The sequence below is a fragment of the Culex quinquefasciatus genome, chromosome 2, assembly GCF_015732765.1.
Source record: "Culex quinquefasciatus strain JHB chromosome 2, VPISU_Cqui_1.0_pri_paternal, whole genome shotgun sequence".
Classification (NCBI taxonomy): Eukaryota; Metazoa; Arthropoda; class Insecta; order Diptera; family Culicidae; genus Culex; species Culex quinquefasciatus.
The window spans coordinates 108,638,200-108,661,061 of NC_051862.1; the positions used below are offsets into that span (position 1 = coordinate 108,638,200).

General features: G+C 41.6%; 2 protein-coding genes across 4 annotated transcripts; both read right to left on the minus strand.

The window, feature by feature from the left end:
• Window positions 1-641: 641 nt before the first annotated feature.
• Window positions 642-1,287, minus strand: LOC6050905 (putative U5 small nuclear ribonucleoprotein 200 kDa helicase). The gene is made up of 2 exons (XM_038250658.1): window positions 1,243-1,287; window positions 642-1,169 (listed from the first exon to the last, which is right to left on the minus strand). Exons 1-2 carry the CDS (start codon window positions 1,285-1,287, stop codon window positions 873-875), a joined length of 342 nt encoding a protein of 113 aa, XP_038106586.1. The 3' UTR covers window positions 642-872.
• Window positions 1,288-10,576: 9,289 nt separating this feature from the next.
• LOC119767106 lies at window positions 10,577-12,748 on the minus strand. 3 transcript variants are annotated; one of them, XM_038254756.1, is made up of 4 exons: window positions 12,484-12,748; window positions 12,067-12,357; window positions 11,839-12,006; window positions 10,577-10,934 (listed from the first exon to the last, which is right to left on the minus strand). In XM_038254756.1, exons 2-4 carry the CDS (start codon window positions 12,098-12,100, stop codon window positions 10,750-10,752), a joined length of 387 nt encoding a protein of 128 aa, XP_038110684.1. In that variant the 5' UTR covers window positions 12,101-12,357; window positions 12,484-12,748; the 3' UTR covers window positions 10,577-10,749. The 3 variants fall into 3 exon arrangements, with proteins under 3 accessions (XP_038110684.1, XP_038110685.1, XP_038110686.1); XM_038254757.1 differs by lacking the exon at window positions 12,484-12,748 and adding an exon at window positions 12,400-12,414; XM_038254758.1 differs by lacking the exon at window positions 10,577-10,934 and having other exon boundaries at window positions 11,929-12,006; window positions 12,067-12,748.
• Between the last annotated feature and the right edge of the window lie 10,114 nt (window positions 12,749-22,862).

A 22,862-nucleotide genomic window follows, 5' to 3' on the forward strand; every position in this document is an offset into this window, starting at 1 on the left:
AAAATAACAAGATTGAAAAATAAGTGTTATTAAAATAAAACTGGATTGAAATTCAACAAAATTCAATAATCTTTCGATTGACTCGTTTTTCAAAGTATTTGGTTGTTTTCAAGTCATTTTAGCGCAAAATTTATTATCTTGTCCAAATTGGTAAATAAAAATCCCAAAGTTTCAGAGAAAATTGATCAAACCTTTCAATACCAAAATAATACCAAAATGTGCCATCCTGACTTAGAAAATTTTCCACAATTTCAAGTCATTTCTTTAGGGGGTATATCAAAAATGTTTAAAATCAAGTTTGAAATTTCCGGTTTTCAATGAAAGCATTCGCTTTGAGACATCATTTTAGTGCAAAATTAATTATTTTGTCAAAAATGGTCAAAATTTTCCCATAGTTTCAGAGGAATTTGATAAAACACTGTAATACCAAAAGAATACCAATATGTGGTGTTCGACCATTGACAAATTCTGCAATTTTTCAATATCAAAACAATACCTTAAATTGGTATGATACCACATTTTGCTCTTGCATAATCCTCAAGACAAATTTTAAAGGGTCCAGGAATACCAAAATTTGGTATTGATACCAGAGAAAGGTATTATTACGCATTTCCCTTGTTATTTACCTATGCTCGGGACGAGCGATCGCATCGGCGCGATATAGATAATCTTGAACTCGTCCACGTTGATCGTTCCTTCGTCGTTGATGTGCTTAAAGATTTCGCGCATCATGGTGGCAAAGCTGCGTTCGTTTTACCGGCACTGGTTGAGGCGCAAAGTAGCAGATTTACATCGCTCTCGAGGGCCGTCTTGTACAGGCGACTTTCGATTCTGTTGAGGGTTTTGAAGCCAGCGAACACGGGTTGCACGTACTAGAGCTGCTTACCGATGACCATCAGTCCCATTGCCTCTTCGGAGGGTTTTGGCTTTAACGCCGGCACGTAAACTTTTTCGTAACCCTTGCGCTGTTCGCAGAAACTTCTTTTTGGCAACTGGCATCGTTTGTTTGCCATCAGATGGGATCTCTTTTCACCATCGTAATCATCCAACTCTTGCTGTCCCGTGTCCAGCTGGTGCAAGATCTTCGCCAGGAACGGATCGGCCTTTTCGCGAATATCAATCTCACTTACGCTCTGCAACGAAGCCAGCATCGTCCAGAACAGAATAATCTGAAAAGAGAAAATCAAAACAGTCAAACCTAAGCAAATGGACCAGCTGTCCCAGTATGTAGAGTGCTTTTACCTTCTTGCCTTCCTCGTTGCTGTCGAGATTTTCCGCGTAAATCATTCCGTTGATTTACTTCGTCCATCACGTTCCTTGTCGCTCTCCTCTTCCGACCCGTACAGTCACTCCGACGCCCGCTCCCGCAGCGACAGCCGAATCCGTCCTAAGGTCGGTGATCTTATCCTTAAATTGGCCAACAACGCGTAATCATCCGAGTTTCGTTTTAAAGGCCATCGTGGCCATATTATTCCATTCCGGAGTAAAAGAACCAGTTGAGAACCAGGTTGGGAAGGAATTTGACGACGTTGCGAAAAACAAACAAAAAATGACATTTCTAAATGTCAAGTAGCAGTGCTGCTGATTTTATCATTTTTTTCAGGGAAACGTCAGTTCGACCGGTTTGACGTTTCGAGTTCCAAAGGAAGCGGAGGGGTAAGCCGATTTGGTGCCCACTTTTTGGAAGCGAGTGGCTTGTCGTGTCGTCGCTGAAACCCTACACGACTTACGCTGGAGCTTTTGATTATATTCTAGGGCAGCGATTCTCAACTTTCTTCTAGGCTGGTACCCCCTACCATGTAAATCAAGTAGCCCCGGTACCCCCGTTGAGAATCGCTGTTCTAGGGAGAATATAAGATGTTGATTCGAGCGACAAAATGGTTGGGTTTGAGAATTTCAATCAGTTTTGAGCAAAAATTTTAGAAACGATAGCCTGAACTCTACACGACTTACGTTGGAGCTTTTGATTGTATTCTAGGGAGAATTTAAAATGTTGATTTGAGCGAGAAAATTTGTAGGTTTGAGAATTTTAATCAGTTTAGAGCAAAGATTTAAGAAACGATAGCCTGAAACCCTACGCGACATACGTTGGAGCTTTTGATTGTATTCTAGGGAGAATTTAAAATGTTGATATGAGCGAGATAAATCGATGGGTTTGAGAAATTCAATCGGTTTTGAGCAAAGATTTAAGTAACCGTACAGGCTACTTACGTTGGAGCTTTTGAATGTATTCTAGGGAGAATTTAAAAGTGCGAGCGAAAAATCGTTGGGTTTGAGAGTTCCAATCAGTTTAGAGCTAAGATTTAAGAAATGGTAGCCTGAAAATCTACACGACTTACGTTTGAGCTTTTGATTGTATTCTAGGGAGAAATTAAAATGTTGATTTGAGCGAGATAAATCGGTGGGTTTGAGAAATTCAATCGGTTTTGAGCAAAGATTTAAGTAACCGTACAGGCTACTTACGTTGGAGCTTTTGATTGTATCCTAGGGAGAATATAAGATGTTGATTCGAGCGAGAAAATTGTTGGGTTTGAGAATTTCAATCAATTTTGAGCTAAGATTTAAGAAAAAGGTAGCCTGAAACCCTACACGACTTACGTTGGAGCTTTTGATTGTATTCTGGGGTGAAATTAAAATGTTGATTTGAGCTAGAAAAATCGGTGGGTTTGAGAAATTCAACCAGTTTTGAGCAAAGATTTAAACAACCGTACAGGCTACTTACGTGGAGCTTTTGAATGTATTCTAGGGAGAATTTAAAATGTTGATTCGAGCGAAAAATCGTTGGGTTTGAGAATTTCAATCAGTTTTGAGCTGAGATTTAAGAAATGGTAGCCTGAAACCCTACACGACTTACGTTGGAGCTTTTGAATGTATTCTAGGGAGAATTTAAAAGTTGATTTGAGTGAGAAAATTGGTGGGTTTGAGAATTTTAATCAGTTTTGAGCAAAGATTTAAGAAACGGTAGCCTGAAACCCTACACGACTTACGTTGGAGCTTTTGATTGTATCCTAGGGAGAATATAAGATGTTGATTCGAGCGAGAAAATTGTTGGGTTTGAGAATTTCAATCAGTTTTGAGCTAGGATTTAAGAAAAAGGTAGCCTGAAACCCTACACGACTTACGTTGGAGCTTTTGATTGTATTCTAGGGAGAAATTAAAATGTTGATTTGAGCTAGAAAAATCGGTGGGTTTGAGAAATTCAATCAGTTTTGAGCAAAGATATAAGAAACGGTAGCCTGAAACCCTGCACGACTTACGTTGGAGCTTTTGGTTCTGTTCTAGGAGAATTTTAAATGTTGATTTGAGCGAGAAAAATCGGTGGGTTTGATGAATTCAATCAGTTTTGAGCAAAGATTTAAATAACCGTACAGGCTACTTACGTGGAGCTTTTGAATGTATCCTAGGGAGAATTTAAAATGTTGATTCGAGCGAAAAATCGTTGGGTTTGAGAATTTCAATCAGTTTTGAGCTGAGATTTAAGAAACGGTAGCCTGAAACCCTACACGACTTACGTTGGAGCTTTTGATTGTATTCTAGGGAGAATTTTAAATGTTGATTCGAGCGAAAAATCGTTGGGTTTGAGAATTTCAATCAGTTTTGAGCTAAGATTTAAGAAACGGTAGCCTGAAACCCTACACGACTTACGTTGGAGCTTTTGATTGTATTCTAGGGAGAAATTAAAATGTTGATTTGAGCTAGAAAAATCGGTGGGTTTGAGAAATTCAATCAGTTTTGAGCAAAGATATAAGAAACGGTAGCCTGAAACCCTGCACGACTTACGTTGGAGCTTTTGGTTCTGTTCTAGGGAGAATTTTAAATGTTGATTTGAGCGAGAAAAATCGGTGGGTTTGATGAATTCAATCAGTTTTGAGCAAAGATTTAAATAACCGTACAGGCTACTTACGTGGAGCTTTTGAATGTATCCTAGGGAGAATTTAAAATGTTGATTCGAGCGAAAAATCGTTGGGTTTGAGAATTTCAATCAGTTTTGAGCTGAGATTTAAGAAACGGTAGCCTGAAACCCTACACGACTTACGTTGGAGCTTTTGATTGTATTCTAGGGAGAATTTTAAATGTTGATTCGAGCGAAAAATCGTTGGGTTTGAGAATTTCAATCAGTTTTGAGCTAAGATTTAAGAAACGGTAGCCTGAAACCCTACACGACTTACGTTGGAGCTTTTGATTGTATTCTAGGGAGAAATTAAAATGTTGATTTGAGCTAGAAAAATCGGTGGGTTTGAGAAATTCAATCAGTTTTGAGCAAAGATATAAGAAACGGTAGCCTGAAACCCTGCACGACTTACGTTGGAGCTTTTGGTTCTGTTCTAGGGAGAATTTTAAATGTTGATTTGAGCGAGAAAAATCGGTGGGTTTGATGAATTCAATCAGTTTTGATCAGTCTGCGATCAGCAGAGAAGCGAGTCAGACGTGCGTCCCTCACAAACCAAAAAAGTGCTTAAAAAGTGCAAAAATGCCTCACGGCAAGAAAAAGAGGCGGTCCTCACCAGCAGGATCGGCAGATTTGAAGAAGCTAAAGAATGCCGAAGCGCTACCTGCAAAGCCAGGCAGTTTGAGCAAGGACGCTCAAAATTCGTCTGGAAACCAGTTTGCTACCCTCCCTGTGGACGTGAGCGAGAAGGAAGAATTTGAACGACGGGAAAAGTTGCCACCCATTTTTGTGAAAACATCGTCATCGGATTCGGTGCGAAAGTGGCTGACCGGGTTTATCAAATCTGGTGCTTTACGAGCTTCCATCCGCTTGTGTGATGGACTCAAAATTCTGCTACCTACCAGAAAGGATTACAACTACGTTCGGGATTTCCTGAACAACACCAAGATTGAATACTACAGCCATGACGATCCAGGTAAACGCCCCATGAAACAGGTCCTCCGAGGCCTGTACGACATGGATGTGAGTGTGCTGAAAGAAGAGCTCAAAACTCTTAAGTTGAACGTGATCGAAGTCTTCAAGATGACGAGACACAACAAGGACATCAAGTATCGTGATCAACTGTACCTGGTTCATCTCGAGAGAGGATCGACAACGCCGTCTGAGCTGAAAGCAGTTCGGGCAATTTTCAACATCATCGTTACTTGGGAACGTTATCGACCAGTGCACCGTGACGTGACGCAATGTTCGAACTGTTTGCAGTTTGGACATGGTGGAAGGAACTGTTTCATCAAGAGTCGTTGTGCAACCTGCGGAGGTGAGCACAAAACTCAAGCTTGCGAAACAATCAACGAGAACATCGAAGCGAAATGCTTCAATTGCGGCGGCGACCATTCTACCAAGAATCGAAGCTGCCCAAAACGAGCTGAATTTGTAAAAATTCGGCAGCAAGCGACGACGAGGCACCAACCAAATCGTCGCAAAACACCACCAGCTTTCACGGACGTGGATTTTCCTGCTTTGGCGTCACCTGGAGCGGGATCTGTTCGAGTGGTTCCAAATCTGCAGCCATTGCCGTTGAATCAGCGGCAAAAAGTTGCAGAGAATACAACACCTCCAGGCTTCAGTCAGCAACCGAGAGAAAACCAATCAGCATTAACGGATGAAGGCAGCAGTGACCTGTTTTCACCACAAGAACTTCTGAACATTTTCATCGAGATGACAACAACACTGCGTGGTTGCAAAACTCGTCAGGAACAAGTAAGAACTCTTGGAGCATTCATCTTAAAATACAGTTCGTAGTTTACTCGTTCTAGTGATTTTGAATATTTCAATGAATTTACTTTTTTAGTTTTAAGTTAGGATTAGTTGTTAAAGTGATTTTTTTTCTTTTTTACCCAAATGTATTCGATTCAATGCAACAATGTAAAACAATTTGAAATAAATAAATGAATGTGAACAGTTAATAAGAAAACGAAAAATATAACAAAGATGAAGAGCATGTAGCCATACCACTTAGAATGTAAATGAAATGTAATTATTATAAGAAAGTTCAATAAAGACATAATTAATTTCAAAAAATTTCAATCAGTTTTGAGCAAAGATTTAAATAACCGTACAGGCTACTTACGTGGAGCTTTTGGATGTATTCTACGGAGAATTAAAAATGTAGATTCGAGCGAAAAATCGTTGGGTTTGAGAATTTCAATCAGTTTTGAGCTGAGATTTAAGAAACGGTAGCCTGAAACCCTACACGACTTACGTTGGAGCTTTTGATTATATTCTAGGGAGAATTTAGAATGTTGATTTGAGCTAGAAAAATCGGTGGGTTTGAGAATTTCAATCAGTTTTGAGCAAAAATTCAAGAAATGGTAGCCTGAAACCCTACACGACATAAGTTGGAGCTTTTGATTGTATTCTAGGGAGAAATTAAAATGTTGATTTGAGCGAGATAAATCGGTGGGATTGAGAAATTCAATCGGTTTTGAGCAAAGATTTAAGTAACCGTACAGGCTACTTACGTTGAAACTTTTGATTGTATTCTAGGGAGAAATTAAAATGTTGATTTGAGCTAGAAAAATCGGTGGGTTTGAGAAATTCAATCAGTTTTGAGCAAAGATTTAAGAAACGGTAGCCTGAAACCCTACACGACTTACGTTGGAGCTTTTGGTTGTATTCTAGGGAGAATTTAAAATGTTGATTTGAGCGAGAAAAATCGGTGGGTTTGATGAATTCAATCAGTTTTGAGCAAAGATTTAAATAACCGTACAGGCTACTTACGTGGAGCTTTTGGATGTATTCTAGGGAGAATTAAAAATGTTGATTCGAGCGAAAAATCGTTGGGTTCGAGAATTTCAATCAGTTTTGAGCTGAGATTTAAGAAACGGTAGCCTGAAACCCTACACGACTTACGTTGGAGCTTTTGATTATATTCTAGGGAGAATTTAGAATGTTGATTTGAGCTAGAAAAATCGTTGGGTTTGAGAATTTCAATCAGTTTTCAGCAAAAATTCAAGAAATGGTAGCCCGAAACCCTACACGACTTAAGTTGGAGCTTTTGATTGTATTCTAGGGAGAAATTAAAATGTTGATTTGAGCGAGATAAATCGGTGGGATTGAGAAATTCAATCGGTTTTGAGCAAAGATTTAAGTAACCGTACAGGCTACTTACGTTGAAACTTTTGATTATATTCTAGGGAGAATTTTAAATGTTGATTTGAGCTAGAAAAATCGGTGGGTTTGAGAAATTCAATCAGTTTTGAGCAAAGATTTGAGAAACGGTAGCCTGAAACCCTACACGACTTACGTTGGAGCTTTTGATTGTATTCCAGGGAGAATTTTAAAATGTTGATTTGAGCTAGAAAAATCGGTGGGTTTGAGAAATTCAATCAGTTTTGAGCAAAGATTTAAGAAATGGTAGCCTGAAACTCTACAGTACTTATGTTGGAGCTTTTGATTGTTTTCTAGGGAGAATATAAGATGTTGATTTGAGCGAGAAATTTGTTGGGTTTGAGAATTTAAATCAGTTTTGAACAAAGATTTAAGTAACTATAGCCTGAAATCCTACACGACTTACGTTGGAGCCTTTGATTTCATTCTAGGGAGAATTTAAAAATGGTGTTTGCGAGCGAGAAAAATCGTTGGGTTTGAGAATTTCAATCAGTTTTGAGTAAAGATTTAAGAAATGGTAGTTTGAAACTCCACACGACTTATGTTGGAGCCGTTGATTGAATTCTAGTGAGAATAGAGGATGGTGATTGCGAGAGAGAACAATCATGTTTTAGAATTTTGATTCAATTGTAAGGAAAATTTAAACCTGATGATGAATGCGCTGGAGGGGAATTGTTAAAATTGCGAAATTTGAATTGTTTATTCAAAGCGGAGTACAGGAGAAGGAAAATGTCGCAGATAGGGCGGGCAATGATGGTAGAATTTAAAGAATGCGTAAATGAGCACAAAATGTTGCAGAGATATTGCCTGTGACCATTCGAAATGTTAGTGCCGCAATTCGAATGTTTCTTGATTCTCCGTTAGACAACGGAGATGCACACGAAGCGAGAGCAACCTCGTGTGCAATGAAATGAGCCTGCTCCGCGGGTGCAACTGTATAAGTGTAGCGCGTCGTCTGGGTAGATTGAAGTGTGCGCAACGCGCACGTTGGTAGAGGAAAGAGAGAGAGAGCGAAAACGAACGTAGACGCGGATGTGTCGTGAGAGTGTAGCTGATGAACTTCGGGATGAACTCGCGCGGCGTGGTTGTGGGAAATTGAGAGAGTTACGCGTGTGTTTGATCGCTTGTAGACCGATTGTGTCGGGACCGGCCTTCGGGTTTCGGGATTCAGAAGAGTTCTTCAGTCTGGCGTTTAATCCTGAAGCGAGCGGTTGAGTTTTATGTGGTGGGTGGTGGGACTATAAAACGAAACGAAGGTTCGCTCCCGCGTGTGGCAGAATGTAGCCAGAGTTACGACAGTTGCGTCCACACTTTGCGCATTGCATTTCAATTTTGTATGGGAAAACCATAATTTTTACATTTTGATTTTTATCATTTTTATTTTCCACTAAAGTTTTTAAACCAACACAAAAGCGTTAAAATTGAGAAAATTCTCTAAAACTTTCCTGAAAAAAGTATTGAGCTATCTTGCTCCTGTCAAAAGATACAGGGAGCTCAAAACTGGTCTAAAACGTGTTTTCCGAGTCAAAAACACGTTTTTGGCTCGGAGAGCTACAGTGTCCGTTCACCTCGAATGTTCGCAAGACACTGATTCCAACATTCTTGTGGCTTCCCCCAAAACGTTCCTGGAACTGGAGAGCTGCTATCAAGAAATGCCACTTGGGACGGCTATGACCTTGTAAGTGACGACCTGGGTACAGAATAGTGGTTCGCAAAACGGCCTCAATTTAGAACTGTCAAAGCGGCACCAATTTACTGTTCGCAAAATGATAGCAAGAAGTGGCAAGTATTGTGTTCGATCTATAATTTATTTTGAGGAATAAAAAAAGTTGATGGCGTCGAGCTATTGAGGTATTCAAAGTCAACATATTTTATGAAAAAAAAAACGGATATTTTAAGAAGAGGGATGAAATCGCGCTTGGCATAATTCGTCGCTAACATTTTTTGGGTTTCACGCAAAACCAATGTTAATGACTCGTTTTGAAATATTAGCGAAGAATTATTAATAACTATGAATGGCACCTGCCAAATACTATTGAATAATCTTACTCCGATATTATCACTACCATTAAAAGATACATAATCTCGGAACTTCTATTCGGTTGCTCTTCTGATTCACAAAATTCCACCCACTTCTGACATAATTTTTCATCTAGTGGAAAGCAAATCTTTTGGCCGCCCATCGTTTAGACTACAAACAAAAAAAGTGCGAAGCACTTAATTTTTTAGCGAAAACTTTAACATTAACAGATCCAAAAAGTTTCGAAACAATTCACATGAGCAGCAAAAAATATGTCACGCTTGAGCTTGAGCATAGCCTTCTACTTTGTTTATGTTTACAGCTGTAGTGCAGTTGTATTAGTGGGGAGCAATGGGGAGCTTTCGAAAATCACGTTACGCATTCTGTCTATTCAGCACCCAGGTGACGACGAAAGCAACTCTACATGGAACTGTACAGAAAAAAATATTCCTGTAAATTTACATTATTTATCATGTACCAAAAGGTATCATGATAACTGATGTATATTTACACTACGTTCATTGGAAATTTACATTAGATTCATTGAAAATTTACATTATTTTGAAAATTTACATTAGTTTTGGAATTTACATTAGTTCAAATCAACTAATTCTGATTGGCCAATGGAAATGAGAAGCTCGACTTGGATTACAGTAGGAAAAGGGTGTGACCTATGTTCTATTTTAAAATGGTTGAAGCGGGCAGCAAAAGGAAATTCAGATTTTAAAAAGATGTTTCACAGGTAGGGGACGCTTTCTCGTCGACGGCCAAGTGGAATAATGCTGGAGGCTGGACTGTAATCGAACGGACGATGGGTAGGATGTTCGGTGTTACTGCTGCTACCCGCTGCCGACTGAGCCATCTTTGCATTATATAAACGAGTGGCTAAAGCATCAACTTGTTCAGGTCGAGGCACAGGCAGTGGAACAGCGAAGTATGAGAGCGATAGAAAGAGAACCAAATATAACTATTTTTAGTTCGGGTAGTTTTGCAGTCAACGTTTGGCAGAAATAAATTGGATATATGATTTACATTAAATAGGAATTAATTAGATAAATTAGCATATTTCTTAAGCTTTTTTTGGTAATAGACCAATAAAAACGTGAAAATTACTTTTTCGATAGCAAAAAAAAAATCAATGACAGATGTCAGAAGAAGAAGACGAAAAAACAATAGGTTGATGAGTGTCCGATTACACTGACCTACAAGAATGACGGCCTACACCCAACCGGCGGTCGCATGATTCTGATGCATGGCGGCATGAAAGTATATCAGAATCTGCATGAAAACTGTCGAGGCTTCGGATAATCGAGTACATACAAAGAAAAATTACTCTAAATTTAAAAAGATCGTTCGTTGGATTAAAAGTTCGCGTTGGTGAATATTCGTAGAAAGTTCAAACTTTTCAATTTAAAAGTTGGAAAGTTTTTGATACTACCATGCATTTATGGAACAAAATCGTTGTATTGGTAAAAGTATTTTACTTTTATTTGGAAAAGAAACCTTTTATGGCAAGAATACACAACATTTAGCACTACAGGGATAATTTCAGAAAAATGTGCTTGGTTTTTTACATTTATTTAAAAAAATTAAACAGTATGTTAGAAAAATCCTTTTTATGTATTTAACGCTTCTCCACTAGCTTCTGCTTCATACGGTACGCCACCGGTCACTTCCGAATACCCCAGTTTGGTCGGTTCCGGATGGAGGCTTCGACGCGACAGCAGTGTAACACGATGGTCACGTTTCCGGCCTCAATCAGGACAGTCTTGGAGGAGTTGGCCATTGATTCGGGAAGGGTGGTCGACGTTTCCCGGCTGGAAAGTAAAGTGCCTGAACGGGGAGTTCCCAATCCTGTGAACGGCCCGAGCGGTTTAGGCTTTCAGGATTTTTGTGATATTTACTTGTAGAGTCAAAACAGATCAGTAAACTTCACTTATCTGTATATTACATTTTTTTGAAGATTACATTTTTGCGGTAACACTCTCACTTTTTACGCGCACGATCACATCACTCAGCTTTTTGTTGCTAATTTCATTACGACCTTCGTCGAGCCAATTCTCTACGTTGAAGCCAGACTTGTCCTCCAGACCTCTTCGCCGAGCCATGCCAGACCCCGAACTCCTAAGTCCCGGGTGGACTCTTCACGGCGGCTAAGTCCCGGCGGACTCTTCACAGCGGCTAAGTCCCGACGGACTCTTCACAGCGGCTAAGTCCCGGCGGACTCTTCACAGCGGCTAAGTCCCGGCGGACTGCGGCCTCCACCGCTAAGTCCGGCTGGACTGGGGCCTCTGCTACTGGTGGCTGCTGGCGGGTCTGGCTGGTCTGGGGCGTCTTCTGGAACTGGACTGGAACAAGAACTGGAACTAACTGGAACTAACTCGAACTAACTGGAACTAACTGGAACTGATTGCCCTCCTCAAGAATTTTGGGGTTTTTATAGTCAGTCCCCGAAAACTCTACTAAATTTTGTTCTATTAAAAGTGGTCCGTTTCGATGAGAAGCATCGATGAACCTCATGAATTAAATTATGCAGACCTCTGCAATTCTTCATGACTTTCCGTATGGTGTAGTGAGTACACCTCAAAATCGGAATCATGGGTTCGAACCATTGTCGTGAAACTTTAAATTATGTTATTGGAATATCAAAATTATGTTCCTAAAACATTCTCAAAAATGTTGGTCAATAATGAGAAGGTCGAATTCTCCATTGAACGAACATGCCAATGAATTTGGTTAAGCCACGAGGTCGCTGCACCTGGAAGCACATCCGGAACATGGAGTTGATGAGGCCCTCGGAACGGAGTTCGATTTTGAGCACGTAATCCTAATTCGAGAATGACACAGATTTTTTTTGGCTCACTGTCCAGATTCATTCGGCTGAAGCTGCGCCGTCGCGACGTGAGTGTTTGTGGGCGGGAAGTTGCTAAAAAAGATGGAAAGTAAGTGAAGTTGGCTAACCACTGCACACATTTTCAATACTCACCGGTGCTGTAAACCGCCGGCACCGAGTGCAACATCTGCGCTGACCACCTCCGATTATGTAGCTTTTCGTCGTCCTCCTCTTCGTCGGAGGCCCATCGTGAAAATAAACTTTCGCGTACTTGTCCAAAAACTGGAAGTTAATCTTCTTCAACGCAATCTCGTTGTTCACGCAACGCTTCGGCAGCGCCATCTCCTCGATGATCTCGCCCCAGTCCTCACGCGAATTGACCTTCAATCCCGGGCCACCAGCACCCAATACAACCGGTGCGAATCCACATTCCTACCTCTCATCCTACAAAAACAAACAAAATCAATCACAAACCCCACAAAACACCCAAGCTTCCTTCTTAGGAATTCCGGCCGTGGAACAGCTGCAGTTCCTGCAGGAAGCTGGTCTTGTCCTTTTCGAGCACTCGACCTCGTCCCGCTCCTGCACCACCCTCCTTCGAAGGCGTTCCGCTGCTGCTGTTTGGCTCACGAAGGTATCCGCGTCCGAGTCCTGGCTGCTGCCGCGGTCGGCTTTACTTTGCGTCCTAGACTCACCAGCACCACCGGACCCACCAAAGTGTTTGTTTACATTTGCGACTTAGGCGTACACGGTTACACGAGAACGTCAAAATGAAAGAAATTTTACAGTCGAATTAAAAGTAAAAACTTTTAAATCAGTGAGCAATGAGATTTTCAAAAACTGTAGCAGTAAAAGTTTTCATTTTCAAAACAAGAAAAAAAACTTTTAATGTAGCAAATTTTAACAACTTTTTAATTCAAAAGTAAGTTACTTTTGTCATTACCGTAATATTTTTTTGTGTGTATGGACTGTAATTGGGTCCTAAAATTAAGCTGATATTAGTGTTCACAATGATAAAGCTTATTTTTCTAAGTACAATGACCCTTTGAACGATCGCAAAGGATTTAAAATGGATTTTTAATTCAATTTTTAAAAATTCACTTCCCGGCCCTTCTTGGCAGAAAAGCTCCTACTTGACAGCTCGTTCCAAGGGGACCATAGTTGATCCATCGAAAAAAAAATGTCTTGTTAATAACTTTGTTTTGCATAAAAAATGAAATAAAAAACGTCATCAGAAATGGTTTTTAATCGTGTTTCTTAACGTTGTTAAAAAAATGACAAAGGGCTTTACTACCCAATTTACAATATTTAATCAACAGCCCTCGAAAAAGCTGTTTGTTCGGTAAAATTGAGGAATCTATGACATTTCCCCGAAACCCATATTACCGAAGGGACATTTCCCCGAATGCCACTTCCCCGAAAAGACACTTCCCCTAATAGTCATTTCCCCGAATTCCATTTACCCGAATTTCCCATTTCCCCTAATCGTCCACATCCCCGAAAGTCATTTTCCCGAACAGGCCACAATCCCGAATGCCACTTACCCGATTAGTCATATCCCTGAATAGTCATTTCCCTGAATGCCATTTCCCCGAACGCGGTCAAGCGGAAATGCCCGGTGCCCAGGAGCGCGCGCGCTCCTGGTCACCGGGCATTTTCGCATGACCCCGTTCGGGGAAATAGCATTTGATAAGAAAAAAAATGATGGCAATTTTTATCACATCAAACTACATACAACATTTCTTGAAAGGTTCGTATTGGCCTTGAATGATCAACTTTCTTTTTGGATTCACTAAGAACAGACGTAGCATTTTAGGGGGGAAAGGGTGTTGAAAGGTTTGGTACTATTCATTCAAACACAATGAATATTGTTACAGACTTTTTGTTATATATTCTCAAACCAAATACTTTTAACTTATAGACATGATAATAATAATGCAATAGAAGTTTTGTTATTTTTTATGATTCAAAAAACATACCGTGCGATTTTCGTAGTACAGAACCCCGTTCACACTGATCATTTTATTCACATTGCTTGTTTTGGATTTGGCGAAAAGTATAATCAACAAAAACTTTTATTAAAATTTGTACAAGCCTTATGTACCTATTTGTTCGATTTTTGGGTTCTTGAACACACAACAACTCGATTATCTGAAGACCACGGAAAAATTTCACTTCGGATAATCGAAATTCGGATAATCGAAACTTCGGATAATCGAGTCTGGACTGTGATTGGGTCCTAAAATTAATACATACCATACCAAACAGCTTAGAACACCATACGCGGTGCCCGTGCTGTATCAAGAAGGTTGTTCCATGTTGCTCGGTTCTGGGCTTCAGCTCGCCAGTTTCCTAGGTTGCAGATCTTTCTTAGGTCCGCCTCGATCTGATTACCCCATCGTGCACGCTGCGCTCCTGCTCTTCGGCCAGTGCCGCCATCCGGTCGCGCGCGGTCAAAGAGCATCCTGACAGGATGGTCTTCGTCCATCCTCGCGACATGGCCGGCCCACCTGAGCCTCCCGATTCTCGCCAGGGTGACGATGGTCGGTTCTCCCAGCAGCGCGTGCAGTTCGTGGTTCATGCGCCTTCGCCACTCGTTCTGAGCTGTACGTACTCCACCGTAGATCGTTCGCAGCACCTTCCGTTCGAAAACTCCAAGGGCTCGTTCGTCCTCTTGCCGCAGCGTCCAGGTCTCGTGGCCATAGAGGGCAACCGGTCTAATCAGTGTCTTGTACAGGGTCAGCTTCGTGGCGCGTTGCACTCGATCAGATGTCAAGGTTTTCCGTAATCCAAAGTAGGCGCGATTCGCGGAGTGGATACGAGTCCGGATCTCTAAGCTGGTGTCGTTGTCGGCCGTTACCAGCGATCCCAAGTACACGAATTCGCTCACCTCCTCCAGCACATCGCCATCCACAGCTAGAGGGTGAGTCTTGGGGGTCAACGTCCTTTGAGCCCCTCCCTTTCATGTACTTTGTTTTCGTCGTATTCATGGCCAATCCAATTCGTCCTGCTTGCGTCTTTAAGGCGGTGTAAACCCTTTTCACCGTCTCTAGGTCTCTCGCTATAATATCAATGTCGTCCGCATAAGCAAGAAGTTGGACTGTCCTGTTGCAAATCGTGCCTCTCGTGTCTATACCCGCTCTTCGCACAACTCCCTCAAGTCCGATGTTGAACAGCGCATTGGATAAGCCGTCACCTTGTCGTAACCCTTGATGCGATTGGAAGGGGTCCGCTAGCTCCTGCCACTCGCACGTGACACATCACACGATCCAAGGTAGCCTTGATCAGCCGAGTCAGTTTGTCCGGAAATCCGTTCTCGTGCATGATCTGCCATAGCTGTTCGCGGTCGACTGTATCGTACGCTGCCTTGAAATCGATGAAGATGTGATGTGTGGTCACGTTGTACTCACGGCATTTCTCGAGGATCTGCCGGAGCGAGAAAATTTGGTCCGTGGTAGCCCGAGCACCAGTAAACCCCGCTTGATAGGGGCCCACGAACCTCCGTGCGTACGGTGTCAGCAGACGGCAGAGGATCTGGGAGAGGATTTTATAGGCCGCGTTGATAAGCGTGATACCGCGGTAGTTGCCGCAGTCCAGCTTATCGCCCTTTTTGTAGATGGGGCACACGACACCATCCATCCATTCTGCTGGTAGTTTCTCCTCCCTCCAGATCTTAGAAATCACCAAGTGGATCGCCCTCGCCAACTGCTCTCCTCCATATTTGAAGAGCTCACCGGGTAACCGATCTTTACCGGCGGCCCTGTTGTTCTTCAGCTGCCTGATCTCCTTCTTCACCGTCTCCAGATCAGGTGCCGGGAACTGTTCGTCGGCAGCGGGCGGTCCAAGTTGGGCTTCAAAGCCGTCTCCATGCGCTACATCGCCGTTGAGGTGCTCGTTGAAGAACTGCTGCCACCTGTTCAACACCTCGCCTTTGTCCATAAGAAGGTTTCCCTCGGCGTCCCGACAAGTGTTGGCTTGCGGCGCATAGCCTTTGCGGGACCGGTTAACTTTCTCGTAGAACTTACGCGTCTCGTTCTGCCGGAACAGCTGCTCCATTTCGGCGCGATCGCGATCTTGCAGCTGGCGCTTCTTGAGCTTGAAGACCGTTCTCTGCTGTTTCAGCGCTTGTTTGTATCTGGCCACGTTCTCATCAGTTGCAGCTCTCAGCTTCACCGCATAAGCTGCTTTCTTCTCGTCAAGTAGCCGCTGGCACTCCTCGTCGAACCAGCGCTGCTTTCCAACTCGGACCGTACTACCTAGCGCGGCTTCAGCGGCACTGCCGATGGCCGAGCATATTCTGCTCCATCCATCGTTGAGCGAGGCAGCGCCGAGTTCCTCCTCCGTTGGCAGGCTCGCTTCCAGCTGCTGCACGTAGTGCTGAGCCGCAGCCGTGTCCTGCAGCCGCTCGGTGTTGAACGGCGGTGGGAGCCGGCTCCGTCGTCGGTGATACGTCGTCGACAGTTTTGAGTGCATGCTTGCACCCACCAGGTAGTGGTCCGAGTGGATGTCCGCACCGCGGTACGTGCGGATGTTCCGTATGTCCGAGAAGAATCGGCCGTCGATGAGGACGTGGTCGATTTGTGTTTTTGTTCGTTGGTTAGGCGATGTCCAGGTGACTTTGTGGATGTCTTTCCGGGGGAAGAATGTGCTCCGTACCACCATACCGCGGGAGGCTGCGAAGTTGATGCACCGCTGGCCGTTGTCGTTCGTGACGGTGTGCAGGCTGTTCGGCCCGATCACCGGCTTGTACATCTCCTCCCTTCCTATGCGGGCGTTCATATCTCCGATGACGATCTTGACGTCCCTCTGCGGGCAGCTGTCGAACTTCTGCTCCAGCTTCGCGTAGAACGCTTCCTTCTCGGCATCGGATGATTCCTCGTGTGGGCAATGTACGTTGAAGATGTGATAGTTGAAGAAACGGCCTTTAATCCTCAATCTACACATCCGGTCGTCGATCGGCTCCCAATCTATCACACGACTCCGCATCTTGCCCAACACTATGAAGCCGGTTCCCAGCTTGTTTTCGGCTCCGCCGCTCTGGTACATGATGAGGTCCAAAGCATCATCCTCCCACATCTTCGCTCCCTTCCAGCACATCTCTTGCAGCGCTACAACATCGAAGTTGCGGGGTTTGAGCTCGTTCAACAGAGCGTACTCATACCCATCGAAACGTAGCGATCTGCAGTTCCATGTTCCGAGTTTCCAATCGGTGTCCTTTTCGTGCCTAGGTCTATGCCGTTTGTTCCGGATCCTTATTCCTTCTTGATTGTTCGTAATGGTTTTGATTTCGGTATGCAGCCGGATTGGGGCTGCGATACCTAGTCTCGGGGTGGGGCTGCCACCTTGAAGCTACCGAGACCCAGCTCCGGTTTTCTCTCGACACCGTAACGGGGGCCTTTCTCCTAAAATTAAGCTGATATTATTGTTCATAATGATTTCTAAGTACAATGACCCTTTGAACGACCGAAAAGTATTTAAAATGGATTTTTAATTCAATTTTTAAAAATTCACTTCCCGGCCCTTCTTGGCAGAAAAGCTCCTTCTTGACAGCTCGTTCCAAGGGGACCATAGTTGATCCATCGAAAAAATGTTGTTTTGTCAATAACTTTTTTTTGCATAAAAATGAAATAAAAAAACGTTATCAGAAATGCTTCGTGCTTTCATAAAAATTGACAAAGGGCTTTACAACCCAATTTACAACATTTCATCAACAGCATACCCGAAAAAGCTGTTTGTTCGGTAAAATTGAGAGAGAAAATAACTTTTAGTCATGGAAAAAGACTTTAGCGAAAATGAAGATTAGGGAATATGAAAATTCGGGAAAATTTAAATTTAAATAAACGGCAATTGGCGTAAGTGTCACTTCGGGGAAATGGCATTCGGAAAAATGGCCGATTAGGGGAAACGGCATTCGGGGATATAGCCGATTAGGGGAAATGATATTCGGGGAAATGGCATTCGGGGATGTGGCTGATTAGGGGAAGTGGTATTCGGGGATGTGGCCAATTAGGGGAAATGATTTTCGGGGAAATGGCATTCGGGGGAATGTCATTCGGGGATATGAGCTAGACCCAAAATTGAGAGAGAAAATAACTGTTAGTCATGGAAAAGGCTTTAGCGAAAATAAAGATTAGGGAATATGAAAATTCAGGAAAATTAAAATTTAAATAAACGGCAGTTGGCGTAAGTGTCACATCGGGGAAATGGCATTCGGGGAAATGGCCGATTATGGGAAATGGCATTCGGGGATATAGCCGATTAGGGGAAATGATATTCGGGGAAATGGCATTCGGGGATGTGCCTGATTAGGGGAAGTGGTTTTCGGGGATGTGGCCAATTAGGGGAAATGATTTTCGGGGAAATGGCATTCGGGGAATTGTCATTCGGGGAAATGAGCTAGACCCCGTACTCACATATTCGAGCAACCTTGACAGGTCGACGTTTCGGGTGCAAAATACCTCGATTCGGATCTAATGGGTGTCTCAAAATCAAACCCACATACGGAAAATTGTCAACAAATAAAAGGTGATTGTTTTCAAATACTGACCAAGATGGAAATGAATCTCATCGAACAAAGATGGTTTTCTTTCGCGGATATTTTTTTCAAACTTGTCCAAATAGTGTTTTGAAATCCTTTGTGTTTGATTGTCCATGTACAAACTAGGAATCGGTCAAAATTGTGTTTTCACAAGATTGAAAACAACGGGTTTTGCAATCCCGAGCAGACGGAAATAACTTGGGAAGGTCAGTTTTTGATATTGTGAGAAGATCGAAATATGTTATTGGGATGATCGGATTAGTTGTTAAAATAACAAAAATCAATAACAAAGATTTGTTCGAAGAATAACTTAAACTGTTATTATGTTGTTATTGCAATAACAAACCAATAACACAGAAGGAATCATGAAGGAATAACAAGATTTGTTATTTTGTGCGGAGAGGTGGAGCAGCATAATAACAAAAATGTTATTGCACTGGTATGTCTCCATAACAAAAAAAGTTATTGTTTTGGTTTATTTATAATTTGCAAATAAACCTGCAGTTGCCATAACTCCTCTGTACTAGTCAGGGCTGTAGAGTCGGGTACCTCCAAGCGACTTTGAATCCATACTTTGAAGACAACTCCGACACTGGATGCAGGATATGACGTCAACGACGACTTTAGCTCTCCAAAAATACCCGACTTCACAGATTCCGACTCCAAGTAAAAGTTGCTGAAAATTAGATGAATCCGATGCAGTCTCCGAGGTCACACTCCAGCTCGAACTTCAACGTCAGCTCCGACTTCCTGGCTCTGTGAAAATAATAACAGTTTTTGTTATTCACACTTCAAAAATTCTCAATAAATAAATCAATTCCGTTAGCGAATATAACAAAATAAAAAAGAACTCTCAAAAGTTAATTTATCGGATTAATTTTAGCTTGAAACCCCATTTCATGGTGAAATAATGACCCCGATGAAATTGGTCAAAATTATTTCATAGTTCTAGCCAATTTTAGTAAAATCCCTTAGGGGGTATATCAAATAATTAAAAAAATCAACTTTCAAAATTTCAACTTTTTAGAATAATTTTAGCTTAAGGACCCCATTTCATGGCCAAAATAATGACCCCGACGAAATTGGTCAAAATTATCCCATAGTTCTAACCATTTTAAACTAAGTCCTTTAGGGATATATCAAATAATTAAAAAATCAACTTTCAAAATTTCAACTTTTATAATAATTTAAGCTTAAGGACCCCATTTCATGGCCAAAATAATGACCCCGACGAAATTGGTCAAAATTATCCCATAGTTCTAGCCAATTTTAGTAAAATCCCTTAGGGGGTATATCAAATAATTAAAAAAATCAACTTTCAAAATTTCAACTTTTTATAATAATTTTAGCTTAAGGACCCCATTTCATGGCCAAAATAATGACCCTGACGAAATTGGTCAAAATTATCCCATAGTTCTAACCATTTTAAATTAAGTCCTTTAGGGGGTATATCAAATAATTAAAAAAATCAACTTTCAAAATTTCAACTTTTTAGAATAATTTTAGCTTAAGGACCCCATTTCATGGCCAAAATAATGACCCTGACGAAATTGGTAAAAATTATCCCATAGTTCTAACCATTTTAAACTAAGTCCTTTAGGGGTATATCAAATAATTAAAAAATCAACTTTCAAAATTTCAACTTTTAGAATAATTTTAGCTTAAGGACCCCATTTCATGACCAAAATAATGATCCCGATGAAATTGGTAAAAATTATCCCATAGTTCTAGCCAATTTTAACAAAGTCCCTTAGGGGGTATATCAAATAATTAAAAAAATCAACTTTCAAAATTTCAACTTTTTAGAATAATTTTAGCTTAAGGACCCCATTTCATGGCCAAAATAATGACCCTGACGAAATTGGTAAAAATTATCCCATAGTTCTAACCATTTTAAACTAAGTCCTTTAGGGGGTATATCAAATAATTAAAAAAATCAACTTTCAAAATTTCAACTTTTAGAATAATTTTAGCTTAAGGACCCCATTTCATGGCCAAAATAATGACCCCGACGAAATTGGTCAAAATTATCCCATAGTTCTAACCATTTTAAACTAAGTCCTTTAGGGGTATATCAAATAATTAAAAAATCAACTTTCAAAATTTCAACTTTTTAGAATAATTTTAGCTTAAGGACCCCATTTCATGGCCAAAATAATGACCCCGACGAAATTGGTCAAAATTATCCCATAGTTCTAGCCAATTTTAGCAAAGTCCCTTAGGGGGTATATCAAATAATTTAAAAAATCAACTTCCAATATTTCAACTTTTAGAATAATTTTAGCTTAAGGACCCCATTTCATGGCCAAAATATTGACCCCGACGAAATTAGACAAAATTATCCCAAAGATCTAAACATATTTAACAAAAGAAAAATAATAACAGATTGTGTTATGGACACTTAGAAACTTTTCCATTTGTGCGATTTGTGGTAATTTTATTTCTAAGTCAGTATACCGAACGAATAACAAATTTTGTTATTAGGAGAGTTTTTGAAATGTATAACATTTCCTCTTATTGGCGTGTTATTAAACATTTTCAATATAATATCACTTCAATACCAAATATTGTTATTTTATCAGAAACTGTTATTAATTTTTCTTCTTGAAGTTGAACTTCAGGTTAAAATAATAACACTGTTTGTTATTTTAACAGGATTTGTTATTGAAATATTATGAATTTTGTTATTACCGTCTGCCCGGGATGGAATACCACCTGAAATTCTATGTGATAGATTCAAAGATGGATCTTTCAACTTTGTATGGCGATTAGTAGTTTGAATTGTCGTTATTAACATACCTCATCCATATTTGTGCAGTCACTATCTGAATCAGAGCTCATCTCCTGTACCGTATCTGTATCTGATGAAGTCGAGGTTGACGTATTACTTGTACTCGAACATGTGTTGATGCTATTAGCTGTTGTAAATGCTTGTAAAAAATCCTGAAAAAAAATCAAAACAAACCTATTTATTTCATTTGAGACACATTTTTTGTAATTAAATATACTTTATTGAATCTTCTTATAATAACTACATTTGATTTACATAATAAGTGGTTTGCTGTGGCTCTTCAGCATTAGTTGGCTTTTCATGATTTAAATCGAGGGGGATGACACTTCGCGATTTGATAAAAATCGCGCCAAATCGCACCAAATTCCTGTATTCTTGCTCATCTTTCCTTCATCGCGCCAAATCGCGCCAGATCACGCTCATCGTGCTCAGATCGTGCTCGAATGAGTTTTTTCATTCATGCAGTCAGGGTTGCCATAAAATATTCATTCAAGCAGTTTTCCATGAAACCAGCCACACGGCTGAACTGTTTGTTTTTGTTGTTTCGAGCAGTCAGAGAATGTAAATAAACAAAGATCTTCGCATCAGATATTCGGAACGGAACTGCAACGGCACGTAAAGTGGTTTTCGGAATGGCAGCGGAAAAACGAAATTAAAACGAATTTAAGTTCGACTACAAAATTTCCGCGTGTTTATTCGAGAACGTTTTACTTGGGAATGCTGTTTGACAGCAACACTCGCGCCGTCATGTTGGTACCACTTCCGGGGTACAGGGTTGGTTTAGTTGGCAGAGGTTGCCTTCCCAACACCCCTGCTCAACCGCTGCAACGCTCCAGTCCGATAGCGGAACACTGCTTGCGAAAAGCTGCTACAGGTAGCCCCTTCGTCATCATGTCCGCTTGCTGGTTCGCCAGCATGATCCGCTTCTGCTTGATGAGGTCACGGATGAAGTGAATCTTGACATCAACGTGCTTGAGACGCCCGAAGTCTTTTGCTTCCTCCGCAACCCGGATCGTTGATTGGTTGTCTTCGTGAACTCGGACCGGTTCTTCTGGCTTGAATCCGAGATCTTGCAGGAGACGTCCCAGGCACAACTCGTGACACACCGCTGCACAAAGCGCAGTGAGCTCAGCTTCAGTCGAAGATATCGAGACCGTCTGTTGCTTCCGTGTGATCCAGGCCACCGTCGATCCGAACACCTTGAAAATCCCACCGCTTACCGACCTTCTGTCCAGCACGTCGTTCGCCCAGTCTGCATCGGCGAAGACTTCCACGGTTGGCGCTTCCAAGTTCTTTCGGTACACAAGGCCAACGTCGAGAGTTCCTTTGATGTAGCGCAGAATCCGTTTGAGGTGTTTCCAGTGCGCTTCGTTCGGGCAACTCTGATACTGGCTCAAGAAGTTAACCGCTGCTGCCAGATCCGGCTTTGTGGTGAGGCAGGCGTAAGTCAGGCACCCGATGAGCTCTCGGTAGGGCTGACTCGTCCGTTCCTCCTCCGTGCCCTTGTGCAGCTTCAGGCGACTTTCGATGGGAGTGGAAACAGGTTTGCAGTCATCCATCCCAAATCGCCGCAGCAAACTCTCCATGTACTGTTTCTGGCTGATCCGCATCACGCCTTCA

Bases quoted from the DNA above. Each gene is read 5' to 3' on its own strand.
- LOC119767106 (XM_038254756.1), bottom strand. From the start codon at position 12,100: ATGTTGCACTCGGTGCCGGCGGTTTACAGCACCG. The intron at 12,007-12,066 runs GTGAGTATTGAA...CATCTTTTTTAG, and splicing joins GCCGGCGGTTTACAGCACCG to CAACTTCCCGCCCACAAACA. The intron at 10,935-11,838 runs GTGCAGCGACCT...GGCCGTTCACAG, and splicing joins TGTTCCGGATGTGCTTCCAG to GATTGGGAACTCCCCGTTCA.
- LOC6050905 (XM_038250658.1), bottom strand. From the start codon at position 1,287: ATGATTTACGCGGAAAATCTCGACAGCAACGAGGAAGGCAAGAAG. The intron at 1,170-1,242 runs GTAAAAGCACTC...TTCTCTTTTCAG, and splicing joins GCAACGAGGAAGGCAAGAAG to ATTATTCTGTTCTGGACGAT.